The 27,395-nt window shown below is 37.2% G+C and overlaps 1 protein-coding gene across 1 annotated transcript; it reads left to right on the top strand.

The window, feature by feature from the left end:
- CCNH (cyclin H) lies at nt 1-25,722 on the top strand. Its single transcript, XM_036742060.1, has 9 exons — nt 1-308; nt 3,519-3,641; nt 5,870-5,943; nt 6,106-6,316; nt 7,896-8,059; nt 11,350-11,420; nt 19,274-19,385; nt 20,660-20,720; nt 25,540-25,722. Exons 1-9 carry the CDS (start codon nt 192-194, stop codon nt 25,576-25,578), a joined length of 972 nt encoding a protein of 323 aa, XP_036597955.1. The 5' UTR covers nt 1-191; the 3' UTR covers nt 25,579-25,722.
- The last annotated feature ends 1,673 nt before the right edge of the window (nt 25,723-27,395 follow it).

The following is a 27,395-nucleotide window of genomic DNA, read 5'->3' as shown; positions in this document are numbered from 1 at the left end:
TCAGCACGTCGTTGAGGAGGCGGGGGTGGGGCGTGGTCGGCTTCAGTGTTGGCGTCTCGCGAGGGCTTCCTGCGTTGCTCTGTGCGCTGCGGGGCCGCAGCCGGATCGTGTGCCTTGTTCTTCCTCGTACCCGGGTTCCCGGGGCCGCTGCCCGACCCTTCCGGACCCCTCGCTCTCGGCTGTCGCCCGGGATGTATCACAACAGCAGCCAGAAGCGGCACTGGACGTTCTCCAGCGAGGAGCAGCTGGGGCGCCTCCGGGCCGACGCCAACCGCAAGTTCAAGTGCAAAGTGGTGGCGAACGGGAAGGTTAGTGCGAGCCCCCGACCCCCAGCGGCCTCGCCTGTGCTGGTGCAGACCCCTCAGCTCGCCTTCACCGGCCCCACACTCAGTTCCTGGAGCCCGAGAGCCCACCGCATGTCCCTGGAGTCGCGAAGACCCGAGCTCAGATCCGGTCCCCAGAGCCTTAGCCAACTGTGTGACCCTGGGCGGGTCCGTTCCTGCCTATCTGCCTCAGTTTCCCCTTCTGTCAAATGGAGATAACAGTATCTTTCTCTCCCAGGGTTGTTGTGAGGATCAAATAAGACATTTGTGCAACACTGCGGACCTTAAAGCGTTGTAGAAACATTGGTTATTATTAGAGCCGGGAAGCATCTTAGACACGCCACAACCCTACTCTTTCCAAAGCGGGAACTATAAGTGACTGCTCGGAGGATCACACAGCTTAGATCCAAATCCAGGAATTCTGATTCCCCTCCAGGTTCAGGGAGCAGTCTTTATTTCTTGGAGGGTTGGACATTTTTTCTTTTAAATTAATGGTGGTGCCTTTTAAATTGTCAGTGGGTCAGTTCTACACTGTGCAAGAACCCTGACTCGAAATTGACACCTGCTTTAGGTGTTGCCTACTTTAGGTTGTGGAATTGTGTAGTATTTTCCTTCAGCATAAGTGGACCATGGGTTGCCACAGCCAAGGGATTCATTAGCTTGTGACCTACCAACTAGTGAAGATTTTTGTTCTTGGCCGGATTGGTCTTAGGACAGCAGGAATCAATAATCCTCAAGGATTTATTAAGCACTTACCATGACAAGCAGATGCTAGGTGTTGGGGATATAAAGACAGAATTGAAACAGCCCCCACTTTCAAGTAGCTGACGTCCCACCAGGGCAGAAGGCGTGTGCATATAGGCGTGTGCAGAAAGTAGCAGGAGAAGGCACACAGCTAGGAGGACCAGGAAAGACCTTATATAATAGGCGAGGTGGCACTTGAGCTGAGTCTTTAAGGGAACAAGCATTCACAATGCAGAGGTAAGAAGGGAAAGGAAACTAGGCATGGGCAACAGCTAGTGTAACGGCACAGAGATGGGACCTATGTGTAAGAAACGGCAGGAAGACAGCCAGTATGGCTGGACTGTAAAGTCTTGGTGGGGTGCAAGGTGTAATAAATCCTAGGATCTCCTTCCTTTCATGTCTGACACGTATAAAGATGGTCATTCTGGAATTCATTCATTGCCATTCATCTCTGGGTTCCCCTCATCATTTTACCTCTCCTGTTCCGACTCAGGAACTGCTGACCTCAGCTGGAGGAATACTTCACAAACTTTCTGTCTGGGTGCCATTACCAATTCACATTATCCAGCCTCAATTGAACCTTCACTGCCCGAGGGCAGTATATTTAGTCTTCCCTAATTGATTACTTATTCTGTTGCCCAGAGAAACTGACAAAATTGAGGCCATTTGACATGAACTTCCTGTTCTAAGGACATCTCCCACTCTGTCCTTTCCTCTAGTCTCTGACAAAGAGGTGGCTTTTTGCCTTTCCAAAGCCAACCTTTCTAATATGTGCACCCTTGATTCCATTCCCTTCAGCAGATTTACATCCTGCTTCTTCCTTAACCCCCTTCCCGTTCTTCAGTCTCTCCTTAACTACTGCTTTCAAATATACCTCCTTAAAAAATCACTAGATCCTGCCATCACCTCAAGCTATTGGTTAGAATCCTCTATTTTTCAACCAAGCTCCTCAAAAAAGGTGTCTATCTGCATTCATTGTTTCCACACTGTTGAGCCCTTTGTAATCTGGCTTCAGACTTCTTCACTCAACTGAAACTTCTCCCTCCAAAATTGCTTATGATCTTATAATTGCCAAATCTGATGCAGTCTTTTCTTAGTCCTAATCCTCACCCCGTCTGCTGTATGGGGGCATTGTTAGCCCTCTCCTCCTGTATAGTCTTTTCTAGAACCCCTCCTCTACCTCCAGACTTAAATCACCAGTTGCTCATTGGACCATTTCAAACTGGATTTCCTGGTGACATCTCAAACTTAACATGTCTGGAACTGAACTCATCCACTCTTCCTTCGTATTCTTCCTTCTTCCATACTTCCCCATTTCTATGAAAGACACAACTATCCTTCCTGCCCCCCAGGTTTGTAATGTCAGCTTTGTCCTTGACTCCACGTTCCCTAACCACATGTATCTAATCAGTTAACAAAACTTGATGTTTCTACCTCTACATCTCTTGCCTCCATCCCTTTCTCTCTATTCACACAGCTGTCACCTTACTTTAGGCCCTCATTGCTTCTCACAAGAATTACCAAATTAATTGGGGCGCTTTGTAGACCTTTGGAAGATGTTTGTAGGTTTTGGACATACTGTGTTTGAAGTACCTATGAGACATCAAATTCAAAATGTGCGATGGGCAGGTTATTCAGATCTGGAGCTGAACTAAAACCCTGGGACTGGATATGTAGATCTAGTCATCTTCTGTGTAGATATGCATTGGAACTGATGAGTGTAGTGGTTAGGACACTATAGACATGAAGACCTGGGTTAAAATCCTCCATTAGACACTTAGGTAAAATGCGTTTGGATTCAGTGGCCTCTTTTTTAAAATTTTTATTATATGGAATAAAATAAGCATTTCCATAACATAGTACAATAAAAAAGTTGATTGACAAATCTACTATGCAGAACTTGCTGTTCTTTTCAAATATACAACACAATTCTCATGTACATTTCTTTTTTTTTCTTTTTTTCTTCCCTCCCCCCATTCCCACTTAAGAAATGGCTACCATTAGACACAGGCGCATGTGTGTGCGTGTGTGCGTGTATGTATATGTGTGTATATGTGTGTGTATATACAGACATACATATACATACGTATATATGTAAAATTCTCTACATCTGTTTGTCAGTTCTTTCTCTGGATGCAGATAGCACTTTTCTTTATGTGTCCTTTATAGTTAATTCGCATATTTATAACAAACAATTCACTAGCTTCTTGAGGTCCTTTCTAGCTCTAATCCTAAGTCTTTCCCTATGACTCCATGTCTAGTGCCCTTCCACTATACTATGTATCGTCCTCTTCCTGCTTAACAGCAAAATTAGTGTTTGTTGTGAAGGAGACATGGGTTGGGCATTGTGCCTCTATTTCATTGAGATGTGTGTAAAGTTTGATTTTGGTCTTGGGGAAAAGAATGCTAGGTGCTTTGACTGAAATTATTTGGTAACCTTTTTTCTTAAAGGTTCTGGCAAATGATCCAATCTTTCTTGAACCTCATGAAGAATTGGTAATCTGCAAATATTATGAGAAAAGACTGTTAGATTTCTGCTCCATATTTAAGCCTACAATGCCAAGGTCTGTTGTGGTAAGTCATGGGCATGGTGGGTGAAGAATATGTTTCAAAACAAGCTTAGTAAAATCAGACAGTTTCCAAACTCTGAATTATCCCAACTTTGCTCGCTAGTTACACAAAATATCGTTTCCACATACGTATATAATCAATGTTGATGTCTTTCTTGTGTTCAGCCATAACAGATAAGGTTAGAGGTACTGTAAGTTGACTTCAAACTCTTTGTAAAACCTGAATTCTTTTTTTCTCTGTATCAGAAGTTTTTTTTTTTCCTGACCCAGACCATGTTTCTCATTCATCCTTTGAAAGCTGTAATCCTCTGATACTATTTTGTGTTTAGCACGTATTTATGGAAATCAGCCCCTGCCTATTTATAACCCAACCTGGTGACATTGTCCCTTGTCATAACAGGAACCTGCAGACCATAGCTTTTCCCTGTCCTCCCCCTTTCCTTTACCCGTGGAAATTTTTTTTTAAATTACCTCGTGTTTATTTTTTATATCTTGTATTCTCCACAATAGAATATAAGATCTTGGAAGACAGAAACTTTTATTTTTTTAGCTTTGTCTTCAATATCTAACACAGCGCCTAGCATATGGTAGGTGATAAATGCGTGCTTGCCGACTGATGTTTTGTCCTTATCAGTTAAGAGCTCCTAAATACTTACTTATGGACCATGAATGGTCTAACAGGTTGAGCCTAATAGAAAATAATGTGCTCTTCTGATGGAGAAACTTAGGCACATTGAAACCGTGAAACCTGTTAAAAAAGACAGCGTGCAAAGTATTTTATCTTTTATGAACAATGTGCTATTTCTTCAGAACATACTAAATAAAAGTATTTAGAAGTTCTGGTTCAAATAAATTTACAGCAGTCTTTTTAGATGTCCTGAGATCTAGATGTCTCTTTTGCCTTAAAAGCAATGAATATTTTGCTAATATACTGTCCATATGTACTCTTCTCATTACTGTCTCTGCATGTAAGTCAAGTAGTTAGAAGCCTGCTACATGAATGATCTTGTTGAGGGCTTGTAAGGACTTGAAGAGAGATTTGCCATATTTTTAGATTTGACAACTGAAACTAGCATCCTGCTACAACGTAAGATTTTGGATAAGTAGGAATGGGAGCTCATGATCTTTCAAGTATGTGACTAGAATGTATTGAATTGAGTAGAATCTCAGAGTCTATCTAGTACTTGAAAAATAAGCCCCTCTACAGCATCTTTAACAGGCGGTCATCCAGCCCTTGTTTGAAGGCTCCCAGTGATAATAAACCCAACACCGCCTGGTTTATAGCTCATTCTGCTTTGGCATAGCTCTGATCGTTAGGTAGTTTTCCTCATATCAAGCTTAAATTTCACTCTATGGCTTCAACAACATATTAATTCTCTCTTTAAGAAAGATCTTCCATTTTAGAGTTTTTCATGCGGCCTTTATGGTAACTTCTAGCATTATTGAGGATGAGGATGACGACAGTTGGCATTTCATGTACCTCATCTCATTTGATTCCATTGATTTTGGATAAATGGCAACGGAAAGTTCACCTTAGTAGTATGCCTAGGGTGCAGGGTGGCTTTTTTCCCCCCTTATAGCTATAAAATGACAGTAGCAGATGAGCTGACATATAAATATTGTTTAGTTAATATTTACTAAAGAACGATAGACAAGTAAACGAGAATAAATATATTTTTAGATCTTATGATGTTTAACCTATTCCTGGATTATCCTGTTGCACGTTTAGGGAGTTGGGAGTGGTGGTGGTGTTCATTCAGTTGTGTCCAATTTTTTGTGACCCCACACTATAATTCTGTCCATGGGACTTTCTTGGCAAAAATACTGGAGTGCTTCACCATTTTCTTCTGTGGTGGATTAAGGCAAATGGAGGTTAAATGATTGCCCAGGATCACACAGCTAGTAAGTGTCTGAGGTCCCATTTGAACTCGGGTCTTCCTGACTCTAGGCCTAGCAGTCTGTCTACTGAGCCATCTCATTAAAATAAATAAAACCACAGATATGTAGTAAGAATAAGAGAAAGGCTGTGTGTGCACTGTTTAAATTCATGTATTATTTGGACTGTATATTTTTAAAAGAGCTAGTCATTGGCTATGGGATCTTTTTGTTATTCAGAAATTTTTGTTATTGTGGCACTGCTTGCATTCCAAATCATTCCATTTAGCTAATTTGTGATGTTCTATTGAAACTTAGTTGCATGACTGGCTATAATAAATATTTTCTTTAACTTAGGGTACAGCATGTATGTACTTCAAACGTTTTTACCTCAATAACTCAGTGATGGAATATCACCCTCGGATAATAATGTAAGTAAATAAACATAGCACTTTAAAAATCTTTACTTGCCTAGTTGATTATTTTAATTTAGGAAAAGGTTTTTTATTGTAAAACTTGGTCACATAAGATGAAATTTTCCAACATACCATACATTTAAAAGTTTAAATGTGTGGAATTTTTTTTCCTTGTAGGCTTACTTGTGCATTTTTGGCATGTAAAGTAGATGAATTTAATGTGTCCAGTGTACAATTTGTTGGCAATCTTCGGGAGAGCCCTCTTGGGCAGGAAAAGGCACTTGAACAAATTTTGGAATATGAACTCTTACTTATTCAGCAACTTAATTTCCACCTTATTGTCCACAATCCTTACCGGCCGTTTGAGGGCTTTCTCATTGACTTGAAGGTAAGTCTAATCATTTAGAAGTAAACTAATGCAATGTTCTGTTTGTGGTATGGCAATATGAAAAGATATTACTTAAAACTTTTAAAATTACCTCTTAGTTAAAAGCACATAAGTACTTGACCTATATACAAATTAGAATCCCTCTTTAGTTTGGAATCCTTATAGTGGGTCTATTTTCAGCCCCTTTTCAGTTTGTATATTTATTAAGAAATATTAGGAGAACCTTGCAGCAAAGCTAAGAAACAGCATTTAAAAGGAAGCCCTCCGTATTGTATTACATAGTATCATTGTACTATATCTGGACTTAACTAAATTAAGGGCCATAATCTCTAACTTTTAGATTAACTAGATGATAATTTGGCTAATTAGCATTTTACCTATTACTAATAGAATATCAACAAAGATGCACCTCTGAATTACTGCAGAGGAATTGGCAAAGGCCTCACTGGGTTCTGGGGGTAGTCTCACCCGTCGGGCAATAGCTCACCTTAGTGCTTCAGCTTGCTGTCTTGGAACGTAAGAGAGGTTCTTCAGTTCCTCACGTGTTCTACTTTGATACCAGAAATCTTGTTGGTGCTCTGGTCTCTTAAGGTCAACCAGTTTTATTATTCACATCAAAGGGAATTTGAGAGTCATAGATTGACCATGATAGTTGTCTACATCTTTGCGGATTTCCTAAAAGTGTTTTTTGTTGGCATTTGGAAAGAATTGGCAAGTCTTCTTCAACCCAAGATTAATTTCAGGTCATTCCTTAGAGGCCAACCTTAAGATGATGGGAACATCATTAGTCTAGTTAATGAGCTCACTTGTCTCTGTTGGCAGAGTCTTGGAGTCAGGAAAATGCAGATTCATATCTTGCCTCTGATAATTATTCTTTTTGTGACTGAGTAAATGACGTCATCTCTCTGAACCTCATTTTCCTCATCTAGAACGCTATTATTAGGGTTGTTTCTGAGGATCAAATGACATAACTTATATAAAATACTTTGCAAACCTTATAACACTATGTATAACAGAACTTTTGTATTTTATATGCCATGGTACTCTTGTCTATTGTATGAAACGGGACACATGTTGTAGAACAAAAAGAGCTGTATCAGTACCTTTGATGGTATTATTGTGCTTCTCAGTGGCTTTTACCCATTCATTCCTTTCAATGTGACACAAGGGAAGGGTAAATGGAAGTAAAGGATCAATTATTTTGCATCTACCTGCATTTTCCCTAGTGGCTAGCATAACATCTACCGTTCAGAAGACATCCTCCTGAAAGTATCTTATTTAGAAGAAGCCAATTTATCAAATTAGTCATCTGTTCTAAATAAAATATTTTACAAGTATTACATATTGGGTTTTTTTTCTGCCTTAGGGAATAATAGTGTAGGAAGCTGGCAAGCTGCTAAAACATTTACAGACCTTAGTTATTTGTTCTTTGCTGTTTCTAATAGAACACACAGTTTTACGTGGGGAATTTATTAAATTGCTTGTCATTATTAAGCACAAAAATAGTGCTTCTTTATAAATATTTTCCTTTTAATATGATTCAAAACAAACTGTTTAATTCCTGCTCTTTTTTTTTTAGACTCGTTATCCAGTACTAGAGAACCCAGAGATTTTAAGGAAAACAGCTGACGACTTTCTTAATAGAATTGCTTTGACAGATGCTTACCTTTTGTATACACCTTCACAGATCGCTCTGACTACCATTCTGTCTAGTGCCTCCAGGGCTGGAATTAACATGGAAAGGTATAATTTCATTTTATGTTTTAGGTACACCCTTTGTCATTTTATTTACCACTGATGGAGACCCTTTTTTTTTTTTTTAAAGAAAGTACTGTTTTAAAATGTATCAGTTTCATGTCCCTGAGTTTCAGGGTTGTCTAATAATAGAAATTTTTTAAAAGTGAAACAGACAATTAAGTGATTGAATCTTTTTCCAGAGTTCTGTAAAAATAAGAAATATTCTTTGATTCAAGATAATTCATTCCTATCTAAAAGTTGGTATTGACAATAAGATTCTTCAGAACCGTTCACAGGTTTATGGTATGGCATATATAGGAATTGTTTCACTCTGTTATCTAGAGGTTTAGGAGAGGCATAGTATGTATAAATGATAACCATATGTAGATTACACACAGGCAGCTGGGTGGCACAGTGGCTATGGGATGCTGTGCTTGGAGTCAGGAAGACCTGACTTCAAATCCAGCTTTAGACGCTTAAGAGCTGTGTAACCCTAGGCAAGTCACTTAATCTGTGTGTGCCTCTATTTCCTCGTCTGTAAAATTAGGATAGTAATAGTTTCCCCAGGATTGTTGTGAAGATGAAAAGACATAATAATTATAAAGTGCTAACGCCATACCTGCAACATAGTAGGAACTTTATAAATGCTAGCTGTTATGATTATTATTATTATTATTATAGTAAAAGCCTTATGATTAACTTGAGAATAAAAGTACAAAGGGAACTGATTGGAGTTTGAGCAAAACTGACCAAGTATAATAACATTCGCAACATTCCACATTAGCATTCCCACACCTCAAGGGAGAGAAGTATATTTTCTTAATTCTTTTTCAAGGACAAATTCATTCATTCTAATTACACAACATTCAGTTTCATGGTTTTTGTTTTTAATTTTTGTTGATTCCATTGACATTGCTATAATCATCGTATATGTTGTTTTCCTGGTTCTGCTTATTTTACAATTACTTACCAGTTCATATGGCTTCCAATGCTGCTCTGAATTCTTATCCATCATTTCTTATGGTAAGGTAGTAAAATTCTGTTGCATTTGTGTTTTAGCCATTTCCCAATCAGTGGGCATCTATTTTGTTTCCATTTCTTTACCATTATAGTAAGTGTTGCTGTGAATATTTTGGCGTATATGGGACCTTTAATTCTGTCTTTGACCTTCAGGTAGGTACCTACCAGTAGGATCTGTGGGAAAAGGGTATGGACATTTTAGTCTTTTCCTTCGCCTAATTGCAAATGGCTTTGCAAGATGGTTGGACCAGTTCATAGCACCTCCAGGAGTACGCTAATGTGCCTGTCTTTCTGCAACCCTTCCAACATTGACTGTTTCCATCTTGTGTCATATTTGCTGGACATGAGAGGTCAAACCTCTATGTTGTTTTAATTTACCTCTCTTTTATTGTTAGTGATTTGAAACAATACATCATATGGTTGTTAATAGTTTTTAGTTGTTTATATGGTTGTTAATAGTTTTCAGTTGTTTTGAGAACTGTTCACAACACTTAACCACTTATTCATTGGGGAATGTTTCTTAGTCTTACATCTTTCTGTTAGTTGTCTATATATCTCAATCTCAAACTCTTATCAAGGATGCTTAATGCAAAAGTTTTCCCACCCAATTAATAGTTTTTCTTTTTATCCAAGTTGCTTTGATTTTGTCTATACGGCTTTTCCATTTTCAGTAATCAAAATTATCTATTTTATCTTTTGTGATTACTTTTGTCCTTTGGTCAAGAGCTTTTACCATAGCTGTTAGAGATACTTGATTTGGTTCTCTTTATAGTGTGATCTTTAATATTTAGATCATATATCCATTTTGAATTTGCTGTGGTATATGGTGTAAGCTGTTGATCTTACGGTGCTTCTGCAGGATAATGTGTTCCATCTTCCAAATAATCAGTTCATAAAATTGAGGAATATCTGAATGTTCAATTATGCTACTTGGTGCCATAAGGAATTTGGAAGGAAAATACTGTATTATAATCTTTTTTTTTTTTTTGATACTCAACAAAAATTTGGTAGAACTTTGAAAATTTATTTAGGTTACAAAGTTTTGGGGCCAGAAATTAAATAGCAAAAATGTTCTAGTTACTTTTCATCATTCCTTTCCTTTGTACTTTGTTTTTCTTCTATTTTCCTCCACTATGTGTTCATGCTGCTGGTCCTTTCCTTCTTTCATTTTTTTTTATTCCCTGTCACATTGTTTAGATCTCCATTTATTCTTTATTAGTCTGCTTTCTTGTCTTTTTTGCTTAACTGTGTTAAAAGCTGCAACTTGATAGTTAAAAAAAAACAAACCACAAATGATGTTTAATTGTTAAGCAATGGAAATTCTAATTAGCCCTCTATTTGTAAGCAGAAAAAAAATAATTCTGAGATTATGTTAAATAGCTGTTTTTTAATACTTTTATAATGTTAACAGAGTATTATACCTTTAACCTTGAATTTTAGGGTAAAACAATGTGTCTGGCCACTGACATGCATGATACATTATACATACATGCATGTACATATAAATACATGCATGTGTATATATACATATATGTATATAGATAGTAAGTATTCATTGGCTAAGTGAATGCTCTGAAGGAGTAGGAATATTAAAGAGGAAAAAAGGGAAGGACAAAACCTAATATTCTTAGTATTCCACTTTTATTTCTTTGTTAAGATTTATAAAATGTAAGAAATGACGTTAAACAATTAACAGGATATTAATTCATTTCGTAAAGTAGTAGATAGAGACTGCTTAGCTCTGGTGTCAGGAAGACATTGGTGCAAATCTGGCTTATGGTAAATGTTGGTTATGTGACCCTGGACAAGTCACTTCTCTTTGTTCCAGACAACTTTCTTAGACTAATTATCATACAAGTTGCCAGTCTGCATTGGTGGAGAAAGTTTCTATACTAGTTATTTGGCCCACCCTGATGAAATGACAGTCTAATATCAGAAAATCTTTTGTCCGTGATAATCCTGGTGCATTTTATTTCTAGCTTTAAAATTTTGGTTATTTTAAAAATGTTGCAATCTTTTTTTTTTTTGCAGAGAATAGAAATTGATTTCTTGTAGTTGCTATAAATCTTTGAGAGATTAGGTGCTTTAGCAACATTAATTTTCTGATATTTCAAATATAGCATAATTAAAATTGGGACAAAATGATGGTATATTTGCCCATCATGATAAATGTGACAGAAGATTTTTCCTCTCACGTGTACGTGTTCTATTCAATAGTAATTGCAAATAATTAACAAAAAGATTAGTCTTTAATTTTCTTTTTTTCCTTTTTTTAGTTATTTATCAGAAAGTCTTATGCTAAAAGAGAACCGAACCTGTTTGTCACAGTTATTAGAGACAATGAAATGTAAGTAAAGAAGCTTTTTGAGGAAATATTTGTTACAACGTGATATTTTCTATTAATCTTGACTGAACTACATTTTTCTTAGGGTGCTGTATACATATGTCCTACAAAATTATTTAGATTTGTAATTATATACAGGCATAAAGTGTATATTTGTGGCAAACAAAAGGCACATAAAAAGAAACACTTTTCATTGTAGGTAATAAACATGGAATTCGCTTCAGAGATTGTACATGCTGAAAATACTATTGGGACAACCTGTATAAGTTAAGTTCAGTATAAATTTTAGTTTTATAAATTCATAGAAGCAAAATCTCGGACCTCAAAGGGACCTCTGAGTTGTTATGTATCTGAACATGAGAGTCCTTTCTACAATACCCTAAGAAATAGAAATCGATCCTGTCTAAGGAAGCAGAACTTGCCCCTTCCCCCCTTTGGATAACTATAATTGTTAGGAAGTTTTATTACATTAAATCAAAATTTGTCTCTTTGGAACCGTAACCCATTGTTCTCATTTCTGCCATCTGGGGCCAAACCGAGTAAGTTTAATTTCTCCTCCGCAAGACATCTTTTAAATTAATTTGCAGATGACATTAAGAGCAAGCTGCCATACTATATAACAGACTCCAAAAAGATTTTGACACGTAAGAACATTGGACTGAATCTAATGTAATGAAATTAAGTTTAATACATGTTATAAATGTTGAATCTTATACTTGTAAAGTCAGTTTTTTGAACCCAGATACAAGATATTTCTGCCATTTTGTTTGTTTTTTGGGAAAAAAAAATCTGTCAGCAGTGTGATGTGGCAGCCATCAAAACTAAAGCTCTCTTGGACTGCATTATAAAAGGCCAAGCTTTCAGGAGTAAGGACATAGTCCCTTTGTACGCTAATCAAACCATATCTGGAGTATTGTTTTCAGTAACAAATGGTACTATAGTTTGGGAAAGACATCAGTAAGCTAGAGAATTTCCAGAGAGGGAAGCCAGCATGGTGAAGGTCTTTGGATCATTTGAGTGTCTGTCGAAGGAGCAGGGGATATGTGTAGCCTTGGAGAAGAGAAGACCTGACAGCCATGTTCAGGTACTTGAAAGGCCTTCTTATGTTCTGTTAGACTCCAAGGGCCAGAACCAGGATCAGTGAGTGAAAATTGCAATGAGGCAGAGTGAGGATCAATGTCAGGAAAAATTTGCTAGCAATCAGCTATCAAGGAGTGGAATGAGCTGCCTTGGGAAGTGGTGGGCTTCCTTTCCCTGGAGGGCTTTAAGCAGAGGCTGGATGACCAGGTGTTAGGTTATTTTTGGTGATCTTTTTCAGATATTAGTTGGATTAGATGACTATTGCTATCCCTTCTACAATTCTCTGATAAATACTTGAAGGCCTCTATCATGTTCCATCTTTCCCAGGCTTAATATCTTTAGATGGCATGATCTCAACCATGAACAATATGCTTCCTAAAATGTCACCTTTGGAATCAAACACATCCTCCAACTGTAGTCTAAGTAGGGGAGCATAGAGTAGGAATGACTTCATTCTGAATACTTTATCTGTCTCAATAAAGCATAGTCATTCAGTAAGCATTTATCAAAGCTGTATGATGTGCCAGGCAATGTGCTGGATGCTGGAGAAACAAAGACAAAAATGAAACTGCCTCTGGCCAAAAGGAGCTTTTTACATTAAAATCTCATTAGGTTTTTCACCGCCATGGCCCGCTTATAATTGAACTTTCCATTCCCTGAAACCCTTAAGTCTCTTTTTCAGAACTGCTCTTTAAAGGTGCTTTCCTTATCTGTACTTGTGAAGTTGATTTTTTAAAAACTGAAATATAGGTGTTACCTTTATAAAGCTCTGTGAAATAGCACTTTATTAGTTTTGTCCCAGTGCTCTAGACTGTCTAAGTCTTATAAATTTCTGTCATCCACAGTATCAGCTGTCTTCTAGTTTTGTATATCATCTGCAAATTGATATGTATCTTCAGCCAAGTTATTGATAAACACCATAGAGCCAAGGGTAGAGATCCCTGCAGCATTCCACCTGAGATTTTCTTACAAACTGGCATTGACCCATTTGGGTTTGGTTATTCAGTGATTTCCAGATCTGCCTAATTGTATTATTATCTAGCCTACATTTTTCTGCCTTGCCCATAAAGGTAACAAGAGAGACATGCTTCACTGAAATCTGGGCAAAATTAGGTCTATTAGCAAGCAGGGAAGTCACTGAATTCAAATAGTTCTTTGTCCCTTTCTTGTCCAAGTAATTTTTTATTTGTAAAGATGTTGGGAAACCCATTAAGATTGATTTTCAGAAGAAACAAGGTTAATTTTAGACCCTCTTGTTTGTTGACCCTTCTACTAATGGGTTCTTAGAAGGGTAGCAGTTAGCCTGTCCATCTGTAGTCTCTTCTGTTGAGAGGGAGCCCTCCCTCCGCACCTAAGAGTCCTAAATCCAGGAGAATGAGTCAGATTGGCAGAACAGTTGGGGAAGGATAAGAAATAACAAGCTTTATCCTTTATTCATCCAGCATTACTGAAGGCCTGCTATGCTCAAATACCTGTGGAAGGTACTTTAGGCATCGTAGGATGAATATGAGATAGTATGAATGGAAAGGGAGGAATACTTGACCCAACTTGGGGTCAAGTACCAGTGAAACTGTTATAACCTTGGGTAAAATCCCCTCTCTAAACCTCTTTTCCCCATCTAGAAATCAAGGATCTTAGACTGAATAAGTTCCTGCTCTAAAAATATGAATGTCCAAAAATATTTATATTCAGTAAACTCAAGAGTTAGCAAACATTTGTTATGTTTACTGTGTACTGGGGACTGCTCTAGGCCCTAGAAGAGAGAAAGTTTAGAATTAAGGAGCAGACCACATCTTCATGGAATGTCCAGTAGAGGTGAGACAGATACATGTAATAGATAATATTATATGCTAAGTGCATTGGAGAGAGACAAAAGTCCAAAGGGGAGCCAACAGTCCTAGGTAATAGAGATAAAACAAATTGATTCATTTAACAAACACATAAGTGCTCTACTGTATGGCACCAGACATACAAAGAAAAAAGAAATGGTCCCTACCTTCAAGAAGTTTGCGTATCCTAATAAAGGGATATAACGTACACAGAGATAATTAAGATATTTTGAAGCAGGAACAAGCACTAATATCTAGAAGGATCAAGAAAGGCTGTTTCTAAGAATTCTAATGGGTAGAGTCAACAGAGTATTTCAGACTGGGGGGCGGGAGAGAACTCATTTGATTACACAGTGATAAGAGGTGGAATTTCAAAGTCAGGGAACAGTGTAACTGCAATGTAAAGTGCCTCAAAGGGAGTAAGAAAGCTGTGAAGGTAGAGAAAAGCCAGATCGTGGAGGACCTCAGATGCCAGGCCGTGGGGTTTGCATTTTACCTTAGAGATAGTAGGGAGCTACTGAAGAACACTTTTGATCTTGTAGCAGTATGGGGTTTAGTGGAGAGTGAATAATGTGAATTTCTGGTGGACCCATTTGACAACATTTATATGAATTCCTCCTTCAGCTTGGGTTAGAGGGAAGCTGGTATAAGTGTAAGAAGCCAAGGATTAGGTGGGGATGGGGGGAGGAATAGTATGTAATTAATCTGACTAATTCTGGGATCAGCATTGGCAAAGGGGGAAAGGAAGGCTACGACATGGATGGACAGATAGACAGGTCATAGTAACAATCAAGAAGAAGTTCAGGAGCATTGAAAATGGAGGGTGATAGGGAAAAGCACCAGATTATGATCAGCGAGGAGACTTTGAGTTCAGGCATGTAGGTCTGAGGTGATGGTCAGGTCTGTGCTACAGTCCATGAGAGCTGAATAACATTCCTTCCAAGTTTCTCAGACCTTGGACCTGATTAGCTTGATGCGAAATGGGTTTTTTTGAAAGCCCTTAAATTTTTAAAATTTGAAATCTGTTCAGAGTGAGTATTAGTATGTTATTGTTGGCATCTATAAAGCTTTATATATCTAAGAATGTTATCTTATTAAGTTATAGATTTAATTTTCTATTTTGTTATGCAAATCAAGTTACCAATTAACATTTTGTCTCTTGTTTGCTACTGACCTTGGTTGAGGTTGGAACTTTTACATAGATTGGTCAAATTAAGTTGTAGGTCTTCAGTTGTACCACTAGAGGGTTCACTTTGAAAGTGAACTATGATTTTGATTCTGTATATTTAGGAATCATTTAATGAATTGTAAAATTGGAAAGAAACTTGGATGATTTGGATTGAAATTTTCTTTTCAGAGAGGAGGGCAATTAAATGTTTTGTTTTAAAATGTCTATATTTTCATCCCAGATAATTTTTAAAATGGAAACCAAGTATTAAACTTGTGAAAATACAGTATGTTCTTTGAAATAAAACCTATTTGAAAAAAATTACATTGGGTCAAAATTGTTATCCTAGAGAACGTTTAAATTCACATATTGACTTAATTCAATGTTTTATTTGTTACATAACTGGATAATAAACTAATTAAAATCTATAGATATGTATAGTTGACTCTGGAACACTGGAACTGGATATAGGCGCAAGGGTTCTCCTACACAACAAATTCTTAAGGGGTTTATATAATCTTTTTTTTTTCCTTAGCTGGAGTCTATTTAGCAATATAAAAGAATTTGATTAGTTATTGCTGGAGTTATTTGCCTTTATTATAAAATGATTTTTTTTTAACTTAGAAATCATATAACTCCTGATGAAATTGCTACCTTTTAGTTAAAGTGTTGGAGAACATTCTTTCCAATTACTTTCTTTGGAGAAAAGAACCCTCTACCCCAGATTGTCATATGTGTATAGCATATATTACCATAGCAAGTTGCTGGAGTATTTTCTATGTATAAAGATGGTAGTGCCTTATCCTCTTGGTAGGGCCTGTGCTTCAATTTCTTTTTCCAAATGTAGTAATAAGTTTGCATTGATCCTTTAACTCTTTTACTCATTCTATAAAGCATTTCCAAAATAACCTGCCAGTGTTAGGGGTGCGGTCTGTGGCAATTAAACAGAATAGTAATTAACCCATATAGGATTCAAACCCTGGAATCCTGAGAAGACTTGCCGGAGTACTAGGCACTTAATGGTGTATTATTATGCATCAGATTGTGCTGAAACGTTAACCACAAAGCCTATGAATTAAGATTCTTTTTTTAAATATTTTTAGATTTTTAATTTTTAGTTTACAACATTCAGATTCCACAAGTTTTTGAGTTCCAAATTTTCTTCCCCTCTCCCCCAAGACAGTATGGAATCCTATATCTGTTCTACATATACCTTCTCATTAAACTTATTTACACAATAGTCAAGTTGTAAAGAAGAATTATGACCAATGGGATGAATCACGAGAAAGAAGAAACAAAACCAAAAAAGAAGAGAAAAAAAAGAGAGAGCAAATAGTTTACCTCATCTGCATTCAGACTCCATAATTCTTTCTCTGGATGTAGATAGCTCTTTCCATTATGAGTCCTTTGGAGCTGTCTTTGAGCCTTGTAATGCAGAGGAGAGCCAAGTCTATCAAGGTTAGTCATCACAGAATCAATATCTCTGTGGTTGTGTACAATGTTCTCCTCATTGTGCTCACTCAGCATCATATCATGTAGGTTTTTCCAGGTTATTACGAAGTCTGTATCTTCCCCATTTCTTATAGCACAATAGTATTCCATTATATTAATATACCACAGCTTGTTTAGCCATTCCCCAATTGATGGGCATCCCCTTGATTTCCATTTCTTTGCCACCACAAAAAGAGCTGCTTTAAGTATTTTTGTACATATGAGTCCCTTTCCCACTTCTGTGATCTCTTTGGGATACAGTCCTAGAAGTGGTATTGCTGGGTCAAAGGGTGTGCACATTTTTATAACCCTTTGGGCATAGTTCCAAATTACTCTCCAGAATGGCTAGATCAGTTCACAACTCTACCAACAATGTAACAGTGTTCCAGTTTTCCCACATCCTCTCCAGCATTTATCATTTTCCTGTTTTGTCATGTTAGCCAATCTGACAGGAGAGATGTGGTACCTAAGAGTTGTTTTGATTTACATTTCTCTAATCAGTGGTGATTTAGAGCATTTTTTCATATGCCTATAGATATCTTTAGATATTTTTAATTTCTTCCTCTGAAAACTGCCTGTTCATATCCTTTGACCATTTCTCAATTGGGGAATGGCTTTTATTCCTGTAAATTTGGCTCAGTTCCCTGTATGCTTTAGATATGAAGCCTTTATCAGAAACACTGGTTGTAAAGATTTTCTCCCAGTTTTCTGCTGCCCTCCTAATCTTTGTTGCATTGGCTTTGTTTATACAAAAACATTTCAATTTAACATAATCAAAATTATCAATTTTGCATTTTGTAATGCTCTTTGTCCCTTGTTGGGTCATGAATTCTTCCCTTTCCCTTAAATCTGATAGGTAAACTATTCCTTGCTTTTCCAAATTGCTTACTGTATCAGCCTTTATTCCTAAATCACAAACCCATTTTGACTTTATTTTGATATACAGTGTAAGATATTGGTCTTCTGCCCTACCATTTTCCAATTTTCCCAGCAGTTTTTGTGATACAGTGAATTCTTAGATCAGAAGCTGGGTTCTTTGCGTTTATCAGAGTAGATTGCCATAGTTTTTGTCTACTGTGTCTTGGATGCCTAACCTATTCCACTGATCCACCACTCTGTTTCTTAGCCAGTACCAAGTAGTTTTGATGACTGCTGCTTTATAGTACAGTTTAATATCTGGTATGGCTAGGCCACCTTCCCTAGCATTTCTTTTCATTAATTCCCTTGATTTTCTGGACCTTTTGTTCTTCCAGATAAATTTTGTTATTATTTTATCCAGCTCTGCAGAATAATTTTTGGTAGTTCAATTGGTGTGGCACTTAATAAGTAAATTAATTTAGGTAAAATTGTCATTTTTATTATATTAGCTCGGCCTAACCACAAGCAACTGATGTTTTTCCATTTATTTAGATCTGACTTTATTTGTGTGAAAGAATTAGGATTCTTTTTAAAGGTGGAAGGGACCTTGGATTAGAGATGCATTTGTTCTGGATTTTATCTGCTTCCCTTATTTTACAGATCAGCAACCTGAAACCCAGGAAAGTAACATGCCCAAGGCCCCACAGCTAGTTAATGACAAAGAGACTAACAGAATTTTTAGGTCTCCTGATTCCTTTCCCTCCTGCACCTTGTGATCTTTGTGCCGTATTCTCTGTACCCCTTTATCTGGTAGGGCTAAAAGACAAACATAAAAACCTATTGCTTTTACCTTCCGGTATCTCAGGTAGTAGTCTGATTCTTGAGTAAAGCTGCAAAAGAACGTCTTTGCTCAGCACAGGGGCTAAAGAAAGGGAGCAGAAGTAGTTCTTGTGTATTGGGTCAAGAGCTTCAAACCGAAGAAATGTCAACAGGAGATGAGATGAGTGTGGGGGTGTGAGGCAAAGACTGTAGATAGATTCTCCATGGCATTACTTTCAGGGGATAAGCTTGGACCCATAATTAAGCAAGAACTATAAAACAATACTACATATAGTGTATGTACATATCTATATATAACATAATATCTATACATATGATATAAACAACTACAATTTAGTCTTAATTATACTTTAGTTATTTAATGATAGTTGCCATTTCATGATATGTGTTGACAAATGTAGGAATGTTATTTGCTGGATTTTGGTATAGTATAATGTTAAGTTGTTTCAGCGTTTGTTTTGGTTTTGAAAGCATAAGATATTATGGAAACAGTCACTTTCTTAAAAAAATTATTCCTGTGGTTTTTTTTTTTTTCACTTTTGGCAGTGATCTTTCTTGTGTTTAAGTTAAATGCTTTCATATCTCCATAGGCATGAAAACCTTAGTAAAGAAGTATGAACCACCAAGGCCCGAGGAAGTTGCTGCCCTAAAACAGAAACTAGAGAAGTGTCACAGTGCCGAGCTTGCATTTAATATCAATGTGTAAGTCAGTGAGGATGTTCCTCAGGAACACAGACATTTAAGTTCTACTTTACTCTTAGATGCAGTCATTTAAATTTTTCTGTTTAAGTGTAACATACATTAAATTTTTTTCTTGTAAATTGGTAATACACAGGCTGGGGAATAACTGTGTTTGTAGTTTATAGGCTTGCTTTAATCTTTTTATATTGACTAGAGATTGTGATACAGGGCTGCTACTAGACAACAGGACATAATCTATATTGGGAAGGAAGGTGGGACAGGTGTTCTAAGATGCAGTTATTTCTGATAGCTTTTCTGCCTAGAGATAGTTTTCTGGAGAGGGAAATTCTGCAAAATTTTCTTTTGTGAAAAGATTGGGGAGATAATGGAGTGCTTGTCATTGATTTGGATGTTGAGTTTTAAAGTCTGCTCTTAGTCCTTGATCTGCTTTGCAAAATGAAGAATCTTTTCAAACACAGTTTTGTCACTGTAGAAGAAGGCCAGGTAAGTGCCAATGATTGGTTTGGGGCTGGGAATGATAAGATTGTCATGATAAAACACACAGAGACATTAACATTTCTGAAATATTTTAGGTGGAATTCCTAATTTACAATAGAGGTTAAGCTTTCAATTTAATTACAGTTCTTTGTTGGATTTTAATCACATGATTTGAAATTATTTGGGTTCTTGATCACATCAGAGGTAATGAATATTTGCTACATGGATAATTGCTGGTGGAAGCATTAGTGAAGTGAAAAGTAGAACTGATACTTAGATTACATGTATGTGACTGTCTTTATTCACTGTGTAGTTATGGATCGGTGCATATTCATGATACATTAAAAGATTGGTGGGATGGATATACATGCACATATCTAGTTATAACCAGAGTTATTAAAAAATTCCCAATTCAACTCAGAAGTTTAAATTTGTAGCTTATCTCTTCTGCTTTTTAATGGCAAGGAAGAAAAAAGAAGGAATTGTGGAGAAATAGCACAACACCCCAGAAAAGCATTTGTAGGATTGAGTGGAGCCTGTCCCAAATAGGTTTTGTAGTAGGCTCAAACAACTTTGTCCTTAGCTACTCTTGTGTTATCTTAGCCTGTAGAATTGAATTGACTGTTCTCTGAAGCACCTAATAGGTAATACACAGTTTTTCATTTTCATCCTCCAAGACTTATTTTTTGTGTTTTTGACAAGATTGTGCATTTTACTCGTAGAACACATTGGGATAAGACATATATGTAATTTTGTTATCTTACTGAAACTTTATGAGTATTTTTATTTTGAATCAGAAAGAAGAGGAAAGGTTATGAAGAAGATGAGTATGTCTCAAAGAAATCTAAGCTGGAGGAGGTTAGTGTTTTTCTTCTGTGGAAGAATTGATACACTAAAAATAGTTATTATATAATACAACTCTGTTCATGCTCTGTGGTTTTGGGCAGGGCTCAAATAATAAACTACCCAAAAATAAACTGCAAGCAAATAGGGAAAGGTATGTGTGCTTATTTTAAACATTTTGATTTAAAATATTTTTCTGAATTTAATGAACAACCCACCACTCCACCCCCACAACCCTCCCCTCCCCCTCCCAAAAAAGGAGAGAACATTTCTATACACAAAGTAGAACAGGAAAAGTGGAGTATTTGTGAAACTATGAATCTGTTATGTACAATTTGCTATTTTATAAAATCATGTAAGAAATTTAGCATATTACTTTCAAAGCTGTCCTGCTTATCTCCTTCCTCAGGAACACCCTGTACTTTCCTCATTTAAAAAAAGCTTCATTGACTGCTTTTTTTCCCTCTGCTCAGATTCTTCCTTACTTCCGTATAAAGAAGAAATAAACAATCTTTGGGACAAATACATGTGGGCAAAGAAAGCATTCACACATCTACCTTGTTTCCCGCCTCTCCCCCCCCCCAAAAAAAAAGTACGTTTTGTCTGCATTTTTAGTCCACTGTCCCTCAGTCACAATGTGCTTTTTCTTTTTTTAAGCCATCATTTTTTTCTTCTAAGTCTCCTCACATATATTCATGCCGTGCTACTGCAGGACAAGAATCTTGGCCTCGGTTGCGCATGATCTGAAGAAGCTGCCTAGGTTTGATTTTTTTTTTAGAATTTTGTTAGTATTAAGCACAGCTGATAACTGTGCTATCTGTTTTTCTGCTAAATAAAGTTAGGTATTTGTTAGATTGTTGTGAAGAGGAGCATGGCTAGCCCAGTGGATAGAGAGCTGGCCTGGGAGTCAGGAAGATCAAGGATTCAGGTCCCTCCTCTGACATATATTTAACTGGTCAAGTCTCATAACCTTTCTTGCAGTGTTGTAGGCAACTCTTTTAAGACCGCCCGTTGTAAAGCAGGTGCCAGTCTGTTTATGTAGCTCCCTATACTTGTGAAATCACATGTCCAGTACCAGAAAAATTGTGTGCCAGGGAGTTCGATGGATTTTTTTTATCTGAACCTATAATTTAATTAGTATAGGGAACTCGAATGAGGAAACTCCCCTACAAATGCAGATCACATTTGTTAATAACCTTAGAATTTTAGAGTTGATGAGACACTTAGAGGTTAAATGGCTTGCCTAGGATCACACAGCTAGTAAGTATCTGGGGCTGGATATAAATTCTGTTCTTTCTGACTCCAGGTCCGACACTTTATCCTACCTACCATTTCCCATAGCTGTCTCTTAATAAATTGTAGTAGTTCATTTTGATTTAACAAAAAACCATTAAGTACCTATTAAATGTAAGGGACTATACTAAAAGCTAGCACTACAGAGATAAGTAAATGTAATAGATGAAGTAAACTCTGTTCTTAAGGAGCTCATAATCAGATGGGTTGGAGGGAGCATGTTTGAGACATACTACTAAGGTAAGAGCAACAAAGACAGTCATCAAGAAGTTAAATGTGGGATGTGAGGCAGAGAGGAGAGACTGGGTTTGGGAAGAATTGGCAAGATGGTAGTGTCGTTAATAGGAAAATTATGGCAAAGGGCAGGTTTTTATGGGAAGAAGCTGAATTATGTTTAAACATGCTGAATTTGAAGTGTTTAAGGTACCTAACAGATAGATGGAGAAAAAGAGACTAGAGTTCTTGGGAGAATTTTGGAGTGTACAAATAGATTTGAGTGTCAGAGTGTATAAAAGTAGCAACTAGAGCCTTGGGAACAGATAAGGTCATTAAGGAAAGGGTGTAAAGAAAGTAGTTGAGGGCCCAGAACAGAACCCTAGGAAACACCGACATTTAACAGGACAAGAAGAAAACAAGGACCCACCAAGGGAGAAGGAGCAGTAGTGATAGAAGAAGAGTGATAGTGGTGTAGGACAATATCAAGAAGGCCAAGAGAGTGAAGACACCAAGAAGGAAGGCATAATCAGCAGTGTCATGCCGGGATAAAGGGGTGAGTGGGGGACCGTTTGATCTAATAGTAAGGAGGTTCTTGGATTTTTGTATGAACCTGGAAGGAGAAAGCATAAAGGGAGAAGCATTTGGGCAAAGAATAGAGGAGATAGAAACAAGATCACCTGCAAAAAAGAAGAAATAGAAGAAACTTAGCAGACTTGGCACAGAGGCGTTATGTAGTAGTGAAGAGACTAATTAGATTTGTCCTGGAGTTATTTATCAAAAGCTGAACAACTAATTTATTGACTTAATGATAATTTCATCCTTCAAAAGGGTAATAAAATGAAGAAGGGAGAACTTTTCTTCTGGATCTGATTGTCAGTAACCATGGGAAATTGTTTAGGGAGGAAATGGTGGGAACCTTGGAGGAAGTAACCACCACTTTGGAGTTTGTGATAGAGGAAAGCCGAAAATGTTCTGAGTTGCACACTACATTTGGAGTCAGCAGACCTCAACACTTAGCATTCAGGAGGAGGATGTGTAGGAACCCATAGTCTAAAAGTTATTTAGAGCAGCACTTCTTAAATTGGGTTGCAATCCTATATGGGGTCATCAAAAATCTGGGAACAGTAGGTTTCTGAATGTGCAACAGCCAAAAATCAATTAAAAATCAAATCTATAATGAATCCAAGGTGTTTGTGGCAGCACTTGGCCATGTTGCATCATGCATTTTCACTGCAGCCTTGGTTCTGAACACAAAGCATGTGCACTTTTGCATTGCATGTGCTCTCAGGCCATGCAGTGCCAACTGAACTGCTGAAATGCAAAAAGGGATTTTTGGTGGAAAAAGTTTAAGAAGCCCTTTAGAGGAAGGTAGGTCCAGAAGGGATGAGAAGCTGTCAGGAGTGAAATTCTGAACATACAGCGACATATCTGCTAAGGAAGAAAAAAAGGGAGTTGTCTCAAGGGGACTACCTCTATGCACAGGTAACTCAACAACCAATTTAGAATTAAAAGATCTTACAGAAGATAAGAATAGAAAGATGTGTCACAGTCTTCTAAAGATAGCATCAGGAGATATAAAGCTCAGAATAAGTTGAGGCTGCTTAGAAATAGTAAGAACAAAAAGTTTGAATTTTTTTTAAGCTCAGGGAAAGAGGAGCTTCAAATAAGAGATAGTACTGAAAGCTGAGTGGATGGGACAGTAATGACAAAAACAGCTTCTTCATTCTTGTATTTTCTTTGTTCAGAGATCATCATTTTTCAACTGGAAAGGGCAGGACAGTTATGGCTGATAGAGAATTGATACCCAAGGACAAATCATATAAAGAGAGTGCTTGGCTGTTCTCAGTGAATTCCAGTAGCCTGCTTTAAATGAGCTACATCAAGGGGGTCCTGAAAGAACTGGATTAAGTCACTATCAGTTATCTTTGAAAGACTGGTAAATAAGGGAGATATTGCAGGAATGAAGAAGGTAAATGTCCCAAATTTTTAAACAAGGGAGAAGAACAGAGTTCACAAACTATAAAGCTCACAAACTGATTCTGGACAAAGTTCTACAACATATTATTAAAAGGGTGGTTAGTTAACCATCTAAAAAAAGAAGTGGTTAGTACAAAGATCCACCATAGCTTTGTCAAGAACAAGTTACGCCACACTAACTTTTATTTCCTTTTTGGACAGGGTGACTTGTAGATCTAATTAGATTTTAGAAAAATATTTGCTGGTTTTTAAAATTCTTGTGGAAAAGGTAGTTACCAGCTAGAGTTTGTAGTTAGGTTGATTTGGAAGTTGTTTAATGGTAGGAACCAGAGTCATCATTAATGGTTTGATGGGAATTTACAGATTTCTGGACTCTGCTTGGGCCTGTGCCCATTTAACTGTCAGTAACTTAGATTAAGGCTTAGACTAAATACTAGTTGGCAGATAACCTAAAGCTGTTACAGAGACAAGCTAGAACATTAGGTAGAGTTGAACATGAAATGTAATAGGGATCCATATTTTGTCTTACAACTTATGAGGTTGATTTCTTTTTTCTTGTAAGTCTTAAGTATAAAATGGGGGAGGTGTGACTGAAAAGGATTTAATGGATTCTTGTGTTCACATGACTCAGCCTATGATATTGGGAGTATGTTTTAAACAGGGATAATGTCCAGGAGTAAAGAGGCAGTGGTCCCACCCTGCTCTGTCATGTTAGTAGTATTGTGTTAACTTCTGGGCACCCAATTTTAAGGATATGATTGGAAATTTCAATTACCCTGAAGAGGACCACCATAAATGTTCAATGGGCTTGAGTTCTGTCATATGGGATTTGGCTGAAGTACTGAAAAGAGGGCAAATATACTAGCTGTCTTAGATATCTGAAGGGCTATCACATGGAAGAACAGATTTGGCTTTTTACAGGTAGCCCCAGAAGGTGGGAAGAACAAGTAAATAGGTAGAAGTTACAAACAGGCAAGTTAAGGTTTGATGAAAGGAAAAAGTTCCCAATAATTAAAGCTATTTAGGATTGGAGATGGATTGTTTTCAGGAAGTAGTGGGTTCTTAGTCATTGGAGGTCTTTCTACAGAGGTGGGATTACCATTTCTTAGGTGTTTTAGAGGTGATTTTTTCCCCTCAGTTTTACATTTAATTAGGTGGTCACTTAGGTTCTTTTTAATTCAAATTGTGAAATCATTGGTGAACTCAAATTTTTCACTAGTATCTTGGGGAAAACTGCCTGAATTACAAGGCATAAGTGAGTGAAGGATTACAGAAATTCCATTCTTTGCCCAATTTTATAGCAAAAAACTTGTTTCTTAAACAATAATATGCTCCTTTTTCCTTTCAGGAAGAATGGACTGATGATGATCTTCTGGATTCCCTATAACTTTATGGGTGTTACCAAGTGTTATGTTGGAACATATAAAGTTAACTCCGGAGTTCTGAATTGAGAGATAGGGGTGCTTTATCTTGAGTCAAAAGTGTGCAGTGAAAATAACTCCCTTTCATTAAACTTTTTCTATTTATGATACTTTTTCATTGCCTTTCTTTGGGATAGATGGGTTTTATATGAAGTGAAATACTTCCAAAGTTCAGGCACATGGTTTGGATAAACTGTCTTCAACAGTACTAAACAAGCTGTACTTTAATTAGCATACGTTTTTTCTCAAAGACAGAAAAATGTTTTCAAATAAGTTACATGAGAAGTTGCCCGTATTCAGAGAAAAAAATTATATTCCAGTAAAGGTTAAGACCGAATTACCATTAAAGGCTGCTCTGTTCTCTCTGCCTGCCAAGTATCTCATGAAGATGTAGTCCTGATACCTTAGCCACCAAGTAAAATATCAACTGCTTAAGGTTTAGATAGTTTAGTTCAGATTTATAGCTATTGAGGTAAAAGAATCAGACTCTGAGGTGGAGTACAGGAGAAAGAATACTGGAGTCAGTGAGACCTGATTTCAAATTCCATTTCTACCACTTATTACCCATCTGGCCATGGGCAGGACAATTCATTCCCAGTGGGCCTCAGTTTCCTCATCTGTAACATGAGAGGTGTACTATGACCTCTGAGGTCCCTTGAGTTGTCGGGACATTAATCTACTGTAGTTAACAAAATGCAGTTCTTATATGGGCAGCTAGGTGGTACAGCGGATAGAGTGCTGGGTCAGAAGTCAAGAAAGACTTCCTGAGTTCAAATCTGGTATCAGGCACTTGACTGTGTAACCCTGGGCAAGTCACTTAACCCTGTTTGTGTCAATTCCTCATCTGTAAAATTAGCTGGAGAAGTAAATGGCGAACCACTCTAGTATCTCGGCCAAGAAAACCCCAAATGGGGTCACAAAGTGACAGACAACTGAACAACAAAATACAACATGCTGTAAAATTGGTAAATTACTTCATTTGCAAACTCAGTGAAGAATTTGAGATTTATCTTACAGATCTTATTTCATGGTTTCAATTTTTCCCTTCTACAAACAGGTCATACGCACCTTTTTCATATTGTAGTTTAGTTTGAAGCGTAACCAGGTTTTAAAAATAAATACCCTTCCTAGGAAGAAATGTTTTCTGGTTCATTAAAGGCAGATCTGCAAATCCTTGGCATTGGAGGGGAATGTAATCTTTATTACTCCATGTCTCTTCTAGATGAAGATCACTATCTCTTAAATAAGATGCCTGGCAAAATTTTAGAATTTAAGCCCCTGGCTTGTAGTTGGATGATTACAACATTTAGCCTTTTTTGAGAAAAGAAACATTTGTCCTTAACAATTTCATGGTGCCTCTCCCTATTAGTGATTTCCATTGCCTTTTCCACAGTTCAAAGTCTGTTCTCCTTTGGTGAAAAAAAAAATCACAAGCCAAGTAACATCTGAGCAGTTTAAACCCTATTCTTGCCGAACAGCAGTCCCATTCCTTTCGTCCAGTTTCCTCATAGATTAAAAAAGTGTTTAATCAGTAACAAAAGAAAAAAATTGAGGCAAAGTATAGGATAAAAGCAGAGAAGTATAGACTAAATGTTGAGAAATGACTATACTTCAATGGAAGGAAGGAGAAAATCCAGCATAGAAGAAAAGCAGTCAACCAGCAGGAATGAGCCTTGTCTCTTTGTAAGGTAGTATCATGGCGAATGGTTTGCATCTGTAAAATGGTTCCATATTTTACTATTGGCAGGGTGGGGGGCAGTAATCCAAAAGATGATGTGTTTCA

Source organism: Trichosurus vulpecula, chromosome 1, assembly GCF_011100635.1.
Source record: "Trichosurus vulpecula isolate mTriVul1 chromosome 1, mTriVul1.pri, whole genome shotgun sequence".
Lineage (NCBI taxonomy): Eukaryota > Metazoa > Chordata > Mammalia > Diprotodontia > Phalangeridae > Trichosurus > Trichosurus vulpecula.
This window is presented reverse-complemented; position numbering and strand designations above follow the sequence as displayed.

Coding starts and splice junctions, on each gene's coding strand:
- CCNH (XM_036742060.1), top strand. CDS start 192: ATGTATCACAACAGCAGCCAGAAGCGGCACTGGACGTTCTCCAGCGAG. Junction 5,944..6,105: donor TATCACCCTCGGATAATAAT/GTAAGTAAATAA, acceptor TTTTCCTTGTAG/GCTTACTTGTGCATTTTTGG. Junction 6,317..7,895: donor GCTTTCTCATTGACTTGAAG/GTAAGTCTAATC, acceptor TTTTTTTTTTAG/ACTCGTTATCCAGTACTAGA.